Source organism: Atta colombica, unplaced genomic scaffold, assembly GCF_001594045.1.
Source record: "Atta colombica isolate Treedump-2 unplaced genomic scaffold, Acol1.0 scaffold145, whole genome shotgun sequence".
NCBI classification, from domain to species: Eukaryota; Metazoa; Arthropoda; class Insecta; order Hymenoptera; family Formicidae; genus Atta; species Atta colombica.
In genome coordinates, this window is record NW_017259234.1 from 720,457 (window position 1) to 731,184 (window position 10,728).

Sequence of the window (10,728 nt, forward strand, 5' to 3'; positions counted from 1 at the left end):
GATAGAGCAAAAGGCAAAGGGAACGCGCGTCTTCCACAAGTATAATGTAACAGTATTTGTTTCTAATCTTCTATTATATGTTGTATATACATATGAAATCAGTAAAAATAAAACAAACGATTATGATTTGACTTATTGTCAAAATTTTAAACTAGTCTAAAGTGATGCACAAGCACTCGCATATCAAATCTCATCACAAAGTTAAGGTTATCATGAGATTTTGACAAGGAACGTAAGTTAGTATCTGTGTATATGTGTAAAAGCATAATACTTTATTATAAATATTCTATTTTAAATCAGTAACTATATTTATTTATTTATAGGTGCTGTCAAATTATACAATGCCATGCTTTCAGAATCTCTCGTATCTACTTTAGAGCATGCTTGATAAAAGAAATACTTGTCTTTTAAGTAGCAATCAAAAATCATTTTTATTATTTTAAACGATAAAGACAATTTAAAAGAAGGAACAAATTTCTTAAACATAGCAAAATGAAAGCACTACTTAAAATATTATATTCACTTTGTTGGAGCAATGCATACTTGATACTGGGTATATGCATGGGCCTAAGTTTTAGTCTGTTTTTGATACCAATTGATGTTGACAAACAGCATGATATAGCGGAATCTTTTGATCATTCCTTAAATACTTTAGAAGACATAGATCCCTATGAACCGAGAATAAACACGGATAGTAAACCGCAACAGATACAGAAGGCAAGGAAAGCATTTGTGCGTCCTAGATATTACTCTACAGAACTTGGGATCAGAGAGAAGTTGTTTGTGGGAATTATAACAAGCCGTGAGCACTTGCATAGCAGGGATGTAGCGCTGAATAAAACGATCGCACATATAGTAGATAAAATTCGCTACTTTATATCCATACCAGAAGGGACCAAACCAAATGTCTCTTTCCCTGGAATAGTGGGATTTACTGACACAAGGAGCATCCTGAAGCCTTTCCATGCCCTGAAATATATCGTTGATAATTATTTAGAAAGTTATGATTATTATTTTCTGACTAAAGATGTAAATTACATAAATGCAAGAAGTCTAGTGGAGTTTGTAAATAAAATAACTGTGAGCCAGAACATTCACATGGGCATTCAAAGCGAAATCGATACCTACTGTTCTTTAGGTAAATGATATGGATTTATAATTCAATAAATTTAATTAGTCAATTAGTTAACTAAAATTAAAATTATTTTCAGAATCCGGTATACTTTTGAGCAATTCTGTTATACGAGAAATGAAAAACAATCTAGACTGGTGCGTTAAGAATGCATATTCGGATTCAGACGACGTTAATTTTGGTCGTTGTATTCTGCATTCCACTTCTATGCCTTGTACTAATCACATAGAGAGACGAAACTTGACGTTTGTACAGTTGAAATCCACATTTAATTTTGAGAAGGACTTCGCCCAGTTGACTGAGCAAAATGAATTTCAGAATTCAGTCTCTATATATCCTGTCTACGATCATAAGCTCATTTATAAATTTAACATGTATTTTACCGCAGTGAGTCTTCTGAAATATAGCCTTAGCTATAAGTATAAAGCATCTCCAGTTTATTGTATTTTCTTGGAAGAGGAAGTAATACAATTCAAAGGAATATTAAAAATATTAAAATTGTTATAAAAAATAAATATTTTTTAATAAGACTTTAAATTTATTTTTCGTTAAATTTATATAGAGCGTTTATAATTTATAAGAGTGCTTTATACTTTTAGCAAAGGATGAACATAAATTAAAGCATTTTAAAATATGATTTACATATCTAATATATATAGAATTTTAAAATATATGTAGCTTTATCATAATACATTACTTTCAGATAAATTCTATTAAAGTTCACAAACAGATTAGTGATATACGTAAAGTAATATCCGCGACTGCACATTTAGGCCCGCCAAATCAACGTAATATATCATGGCCCATTGGAAATCAACCTGGAAATCGACCTTTAGGACGTTTTGATGTTTTGCGCTGGTCATACTTCAATATGTCTCATGTCTTCTTTGAGACTGACTTCATTAACATTCAAGAATTAAAGGGCGATACAAAAACTGATATAGATAATGTAATAAATACAGCTGTGAACAATATTATAAGCAAATATGATAACAAACTAAGTTTCGTCAGATTGTTGAATGGCTACTTAAAATTCGACGCGTCCAGAGGAATGGATTATATACTCGACTTAGTATTTAACGAAGTAGCCACAAGTAAGGAAATAAGAAAGCGAATCGAAATCTGCAAGCCATTAGGAAAAGTAGAAATCATACCTGTACCCTATGTGACTGAAAATACAAGGATTAATATAATTATCACTATCGATCTGAGCAAAAAGCAAGATGCGGTAAATTTTATCGAACACTACTCACAAAATTGTATGGAAAAGAAATGCAAAACCTATCTTATGGTGGTTAGTTTAAGCACATTTAAAAATGTGCTGTTTTTCTGATATAGTGTTATATAATAATTTTAATACGTAATATTAAAATATTATACGTTTATAATTTTTATAGGTCCTCTTATATAATTCAGATTCACCATCGAAAGGCAAAGGTGATGTCTATCTCGATGTAAAAACGTATATATCAATGCTGAACGAGAAATACAAAAAGGACCAATCTAAAATTACTTGGCTTTCAATACGATTACCAGTTAACGTAACTTCCGTAGATTTGGACCCGATGTTAAAAATTGCCGTGACTGACTTATGCGCGAAAAAGTTTTCATCAGAAAGTCTGGTTCTTCTTGTAGAAACAGGAACGAAATTGAAAATAGATTATTTAAACAGAGTAAGTATGCGATATGCCTACACCAATATTAACATTATATATAATTATTTCGAATACAGTTAATTCATTATTATTCATCAGGTTCGAATGAACACTATTAATCGCTATCAAATATTCAGTCCGATCCCGTTCATTGAATATCATCCTGATATAATTTATGCGGACGAAGCAGCAGCTCATGACGAAGTGGACGTCAATAGCAATTATGGCAAATACGATGAGCAAAATTATAACAATATTGCATTTTACATTAAAGATTATAATGCAAGTACGCATTGTGTCTTCAATTCATTTCATAAAGTCCGAATATTTTGATATGAATAAAATTTGTTTTCGTGTTTCAGTGCGGCAAACGGTTGAGGCGAACATTCCGTTAGTGCGATCGGATAAGGATATTGCTACTCTGCTAAAACTTTCTAAACACAGCCCGGTAGCTTCTTTGTTTGAAATGTACGTGTCATTTAGCGATATGCATGTGTTTCGCGCGATAGAACCAACACTGAAGATAAAATACAAAGATGTCAATTGCGATGACGTTTCCAATGACAATATTTATAAAAATTGCCTTAAATTAAGGAACAATCATTTGGGTAAACGTAGTCAACTAGCTAGATTGATATTAGATTATCAGAGCTATCAAACATAAAGAAATGTAGATCGTAGTACGTAATCTTTACAAAGAGGAATACTATTTATTTATTGTAATATTTACGTTATTCAGGGTAAACGCCTTAGATCTTTGTAAAGCGAAAAGTAGATGTTTACAATTATCTACGATCTAGAACAAAAATATTCAATACGTCTGTTAGATATATTTTTTATATAGATTTATATATACATGTCAATTATGAGCATTTTATTTATTCATGTATTTTATTCTAAGAAAAAAATAAATATCTATAATTATTTATACATGTTAGTTTATATTTTTTTTGAATGGTAGAGTTAAGATTTCATTCTTTAGAATTGTAAAAAAATAATTGCACCTATTACAATTATGATACAATAGCGAAGTATGTATAAAAATTTTAAGAAATTCTGATAAGTTATAAAATTGTCGATATATTATTATTAACAAAGAGATGTCATAGAACAAAAATTATACATTCGATTTCCTTGGAACACTTTTTTTTTAAGTCTACTAACGTATCACTGTTAATCACTATCCGATTCTGATTCAGATAATTGCAGATCATCATTTAAGATATCGTCCGTCACGAACAATGTAGGTGAGGCAGTTGTACCATTCAAATTACCTAAAAAAATAACATTTTTTTGATATAATTTTTTAAACTAATAGTTTAATTGAAGATAATTTTAATAAATTTATTTTTAAAAATAAAAGAAAAATTATAATATATTTTCTATTCACCATTAATCCCTGTTGACACTGAGATTACATTTTCTGTTTCGTAATCGCTACTTGAGCTATCAGAACTCGAACTGCTCGAACTGGAATCGCTCTCTAAGGTTGTCGATTTTGCAGTTGATATTGGAATTGACTGAGGAATTACGGTCTGTGTAGAAGAAGAACCAGGCATCACTGATGCTAACAATGCAAAATCATCATTGTCGGATCCGATCATTGGCAGACTGGCTAAGGTCGGTTGTCCACTCGACGATTGCATAGGTGAAGAGCTATTATTCAAATCAATAATATTTACAACATTAATTTCATTAATTTCATGGTTAAATTTCGAGTATCCAAGTTGACAAAATAGTTAATCTGTTCGCCGAGCAATTGAATGTGATTGAGTTCTTATAAATCCAGTCGATTACACACATTGTGTTCACTAGGAATTATGCATTCAGGAATTATGCTCAAATAACTTTGGAAATCAATCATGTTAACTTTTTGTCCTAGATCGGAAATATAAAAAATGAACATACTTTTTTAATATACTGTGATTGTGTTCCAAAATTTACTGTCAATACTGAAAATCTAGTACACATAAACTGATTTTTAGTACTAGCAGTAAGTTTTGAAATACAGTTCGTGTACATATATACAAAAATATATAGAAAAATGTTCACTTTTCATGTTACTGTTCTATATAGAAAAAGTTATATGATCAATCTTCTGATGTACTTTTTTGTTATAATATATATAACGCAAATCTATAGCCTAAAATTATCTGGACATAATTCCTAAACATAGCCCAGACAAAATTGATCAATAAAGTCATTGACTGCATTCAGAAGAAAAATCTGATCAGTGAGTGTTCAGTGATGTTTTAATATGATTAGTTCTTGCCTTTAGTTTTTCGTTAAATTTAAGTATAAGAACTAATTATATTAAAGAATTACTGAGCGTTCACTGATCAGATTTTTCTTCTAAATGAAGCCAATCAAGCAGCTTCAGTCATGTATATATGATTTGATGATCATTATATGAAAAAAATGAAAAAAAGAATTTAAACACTAATTAAAATGTAACAAACTGTATGGAAACTGTATGGACTCTTTTTTAAATTTTAATACAACAAAGTAATTATATAATATTCTGTTCTTAAATAATAATTATCCTGCGGAATTTATCTTTGAGACAATTAACACACACTTTTCTATAAACGTTCTTTGGAGTAAAATAATATGAATAATGAGATAGAAAGCGAGTCCCTTGATTTGTATTACTATATATTCCGTGAATTGCAAAATAAATTTTATATTAATAAGAGTGTGAATGTTAAATTGTTCTTAATTCAAATAAATTGAGCAGGTTCATTAAAGTTTAGAAAGATATATTCTCCGAAAATTTTTCCAATAAAAATGTAACATATAAAATTTTGTGTAAAGATTACGATGCATTAGTAGGACTATTATAGAAAGAAAATTAATAACTAAAATATTTGAACATCACAATCAAATAAAACACAACTGATGCGAATTTATGAAGTTAATAATTGTATCCAAAGGTTTTCGACATATTCTCGGTTCTTTGAGATGAACTTCTCTTTTATCTAATATAATACTCAATTATTGCTCTCATATCCATTATAATATTACATAATTTATCGAACTAAATGCCACTTCAGTTTTATAAATTTATCAGTAACTCAATCTTAATGGACTACTGAACTAATTTTCGAAATCTCTGTAATTTCATTGCTGAAAAAGACTTAAAAAAAACGAATCGAAATGTATATTTTGGAATATTGGTGACATATCACCTTTCTTGTAAATAAAAAGTTTTTATATCATAATTTGCATCTTTCTAATCGCATTGTCTCATTAGTCTTGATTTTCTTTATTTATTGAGTTTAAGCAATAAATGAACAAATAAATTTTATTACATTCTGTTTTGATATTCACGCACAAGCTTCTATTTTCTTTTCATATAATGAATAATAAAATGGAATAAAGTTTACAATGTGTGAGCATCTGAAACGAGAGAACTTACAACTCGAATTTTTCCTTCAATATATTTTACAAACTTATTTGACGATACATACTTATTGACAGATGTATTAGGTGGACTTGGTTTATCGTACGGCGATGTCCGTGGCGGACTCTGTTTGGGATGTAATTGCAGCGAAGGTTCTCTCTTCTTCCCACTAATAACTTTGGTCCTCCCGTTCGCTCTGCCATATGTGGGACTCTTTTTGACTTCGACGGGCATGGAATTGTTATTGCTATTACGTTTGGGTTCCGCTCTACAAGAAAGGACAGGAGTCATGAGATTTGATAGCGCATAAAATGCGATGCAACAAATAACAAATCGTGATAAACGTACCGTGTCTTCTTAACTTGAATATTCGCAGTTAATTTTTCCAATGTAATTTCTCCAGTAGCCTTATCAAAGATTAGTACATACTCCTTATTATAAGGTCTCTGAGAACCTTTAAACACAGTGTGAGGGGTGCCAGCTCCATCTAAATGTGGCACAGTGACTGTTATTGTATTGTCTGAACCTACATCAACTCGGGCTACCTTGGAATCGTCGACACTCGCGGGTTTGAAATCGTCTAGAAAAATCGCAATCAGATTCTGCGATCAGAAAGGAGAATAAAGATAAAAATTCAAGATGAAAAATTAATTGTTAAGAGAGATACAAAATAGAGTTGATGATATGCTTCGAAGACTTAAATCAAGATATATTCATATTTTCATTTATAATATAAATCTTTATTTTTCTAAAAGCTTTTTCAAATGTTTCATCTAACAATTTCTATGTGGTACATATCTGCTATTCAGATGTTCTACTGGTGTTAATGTTATATTATAACTAAAGCAAGATACATTATAACTGAAAAAAATCTGTTGGATATGTGGATAAAAAATAAAAATACAATTCTTTAGATTTAGATTTTAAACACAAAAGTATTTCAATATTGAAAGTATTTTATTTTTTAAATGATAGATAAAAAAAATAATATGTAATAACGCTTGACACAAATTAGTCAATGCTCAGAATTACATATCTTAGAGTATGTTCCATTTCACGCATGATATGCATAATACATCATATATTCTTAACATTCTGTGAACAACAGTGATAAATGATGCATCATACGTGAATCACTCAAACTGACGGAATACACTTAGGCGACACAGATCTAATAATGCTAAACATAAAAATTTGATTTATAAAGGAGACATTTTAAAATTACAGAGGATGATGCACACATAAATACTCGCTACATATTAAGATAATTTTAATACACACACACACACACACACACACACACACACACACACACACACACACACATAAATAAAAAGTGTTTTATATATATATATATATTGGATTGTCCGGAAAGTTCGTGCCGATGTTGAAAGAAAATTGAAACATAGAAAATTTAAATTTTAGTATACATTCATTAAATTATATAAATTAGTCGGCACGAACTTTCAGGACAACCCAATATATATATATATATATACATATATATAAAACACTTCTTTTATCTAAGATGGAGATAATAACACATATAATATTTTAATAATCTAGATAAAGATAAGATGAAGCTATTCATCTAAATAATCACTAGAATAATTTTATATAGATGACATTAAAAACTGTTCATTAAATTATCACTTCAGATAGCAACTGATGTTATGTATTGTATTTGTCATTTTAATGTCAAAGATATAATACATTCCAGAATTTGTTTTTTTTTTTTATAAACACAAAAAATATTACTATAATGATTTAATAAACACAAAACCTTGTAGCTAAATTTTTTTATCATCTTGTATCTATTTTAAGAAATTACAAAAAGTGTACTAATTCAACTATTAATAGATAAAACTTATAGCTTAGCTGATATTACATTTGTCGTACCACAAATTTTCAAGGATGTCAATTGGCTGCAGGATAGAGAGATTCTTGGACCTCTCTATCCTATGATCAATCAATAGATTCGAAAAATTTATTGTACGACAGAAACGAACAAATGTAATATTGGCCGAAGGTTATATATAATACAATCCAGATAGCTAAGCGTAATATAGCACATTGTGCATTACATATTATATTGTTATATATTTGCTAACATCAAAATAAGACACATGAAATACAACAACGTTACTGCTTATATATGTAAACAGTTGTCGAAATTTCTAGAGCGAACTGTGAACATTGGTGACATTGCAATATGACAGCAACATGTTAGCAACGAATAATTAATTGTTTTATCTTGAACATCATGATGAAAACATGACATTGCAATATGACAGCAACAGAACATATATAATGATTACCACTGGTTGTTACAAATGTCTTTAGGCTATAATATAATATAAAGTGTTTTAATTGCAACTCGTAGCTAACAAAATACTGATAATATGAAATGTTACATGTTTTCAAGTGGTGATCAAAGATATGCTGACATGTTGCCATTACTTTGTCATTACAAGAATTCGAATTTCACTGAGTTCAACACGATAGACATAATGCTGTCTCATCTTCATGAGTTCATCGAAATTGATTGCTATGTCAGCAAACACACTGCATTTGGCTATCTGGAAAGGTATGGATAGATAGAAAACCAATAAAGAAAACAAATCGAAGAAAATCAATTGTAAATAAAGTTATTTCTTGATATGTAAGCTGAAGAATATTCTGGATTGGATGAAGGATTAGATGTATTCTGGGAATACTGGCACCTCCTTGGCTGGGATCTTCTTGACTGAGACTCTTGTTTTGCTTCAAGCTGCTGTCTCTAGCTCAGGTTCTAACATCGTCGAAAGATTCGAGAGTGCTGCTGTATTTCTACCTCGAGAAATTGGATTTACTTACATTTTAGGGTGTGAAATTTGGAACTGTTGCTCGTGAAACTAGGCCCCAGCTTGAGCTCACGGACTTCGGGTCCCAAACCAAGTCGCTCGACCATGCTGACACCTTGCATTATCTCGAATTTTTTCTTCGTAACTCTTTCTTTTCTTTATTTTTGCAAACAAATGTGTAAATCGGAGATAACCACACGTGGAGCACTGATATTATTCTCTTTCGTCCTACGTTATTGTACAGCTGTGTATTCTGGCAACTGCTGGAGATGGCAAGATAAATATGGTACGAGATTTTCTTCCAGCGCCATTGGACTCTCTCTCGGTTCTCCGGAAGTGACGAACTGACGAATACTGACGAGGTATGCAAGCCGAATTTGGCCGAATCATGACGGACATACGAACACTACGAACACTAGAAGTGAACACTAAGGTCTGCTGTGTATGAAGTGATTTAATTATTAGACCTTGTGCACAATGGACGAAACCTTGGTAAAAATTTTTCTCATAATTTTTATAAAATTATATAGAAATTCTAAAAAATTATATGAAAAATTCTGAGAAAATTTTCATCAGGAATATTAGAAAAAGGAATAAATATCTATTAAATATTAAAAATACAAAATTTAGGAAATGAATATAAAAATGTAATACACAATAGATATATAAATAACATATATCATATATGTATATGGCATATGAATTGTATTATTTGTATCCATTGCGTTTTGTATGTTTAATTTCTATTCTCATTTTTTATTTTTCTAATATTTAACATTTATTATTTCTAATATTCAAGTTTGGAAAGTTACTTATAATTCCGTTATCATTATTATTAATTTTTTTCGATAAGAGTCTATCAAACAAATTTGCATAACCGCAACATATGGTATGCATAAGAAAATTATCCTTCACATTATATTATAAATACGTGCGTCTAAAAAAATAAAAGTGGATAAGTTTCTTTATGTAGCTGAATAAATAAATAAAACAAATAATGTTTGATTTATAATCTCAGCAAACGAAAATAGATTAAAATGGATTGAATTTTTTTTCCATCCGAATGCGTATTTAAATAACGTATTTAAATACGTATTTAAATACTTTTTTTTGGATTTAACTGGATTCAATTGGATTCAATTAGATTCAATTGGATGCAATTGGATTAAAAAACTGCATTTCCTATTCAAAATTTTGAATTGAACAGTATTTACAATTGTGTTTGTGTGCACAGAAAAAGCTAATATTATTTTTAGATTGAAAGGCATAGAGATATGCTCCATGTAATTCCTATAAAAATGAATAAAAATGCATTCAGCACATTGAAAAGCATTCATTTTAACATTCGTGAATCAATATTTCTGAAAATCTGAATTCATTTCAATCCAATTCTCCATTCTCGTTTGTTAGGATGATTTTATGCTTCAAATTCCTGCAGTTTTGGACTAATAACTTTTAAACAATACGCATAAGCGCTTTTTTAGTGCTTCGTGTTACTTAGGAAAGTTGGCACTTCTCCAAATAAACTTTTTTACACTTTTCTGAATATTTATTATTGTTTTTGTTTATTATTGTTTATTATTATAGCATATAATATATATAAAATATTTGATTTAATTTTTAACGTTATTTCCTCATCAAATTTACAAATAGATATAAAAACACAATTTTACATAAGAATCAAGACAAACAAAA

At 29.7% G+C, this 10,728-nt stretch overlaps 2 protein-coding genes across 3 annotated transcripts in view; one reads left to right on the forward strand and one right to left on the reverse strand.

The window, feature by feature from the left end:
- The window catches only part of LOC108685037 (chondroitin sulfate synthase 2), a 7,770-nt gene extending 4,319 nt beyond the window's left edge, over positions 1 to 3,451 (forward strand). Inside the window, exons 1-7 of one of the 2 annotated variants that reach the window (XM_018189647.1) lie at positions 7 to 232; positions 324 to 1,138; positions 1,212 to 1,519; positions 1,836 to 2,426; positions 2,530 to 2,805; positions 2,887 to 3,073; positions 3,150 to 3,451. In XM_018189647.1, the coding sequence (XP_018045136.1) occupies positions 493 to 1,138; positions 1,212 to 1,519; positions 1,836 to 2,426; positions 2,530 to 2,805; positions 2,887 to 3,073; positions 3,150 to 3,451 (2,310 nt within the window). In that variant the 5' untranslated portion in view covers positions 7 to 232; positions 324 to 492. Of the gene's footprint in view, positions 1 to 6; positions 233 to 323; positions 1,139 to 1,211; positions 1,520 to 1,835; positions 2,427 to 2,529; positions 2,806 to 2,886; positions 3,074 to 3,149 lie in introns of those variants that run through there. The other variant, XM_018189648.1, reaches the window with a different exon arrangement.
- A 473-nt stretch (positions 3,452 to 3,924) lies between these two features.
- On the reverse strand, positions 3,925 to 9,362 carry LOC108685052 (ell-associated factor Eaf). Its single transcript, XM_018189671.1, has 5 exons — positions 9,047 to 9,362; positions 6,539 to 6,770; positions 6,258 to 6,458; positions 4,178 to 4,443; positions 3,925 to 4,061 (listed from the first exon to the last, which is right to left on the reverse strand). The coding sequence occupies exons 1-5, from the start codon at positions 9,153 to 9,155 to the stop codon at positions 3,961 to 3,963; spliced, it is 909 nt and encodes a 302-aa protein (XP_018045160.1). The 5' UTR covers positions 9,156 to 9,362; the 3' UTR covers positions 3,925 to 3,960.
- Between the last annotated feature and the right edge of the window lie 1,366 nt (positions 9,363 to 10,728).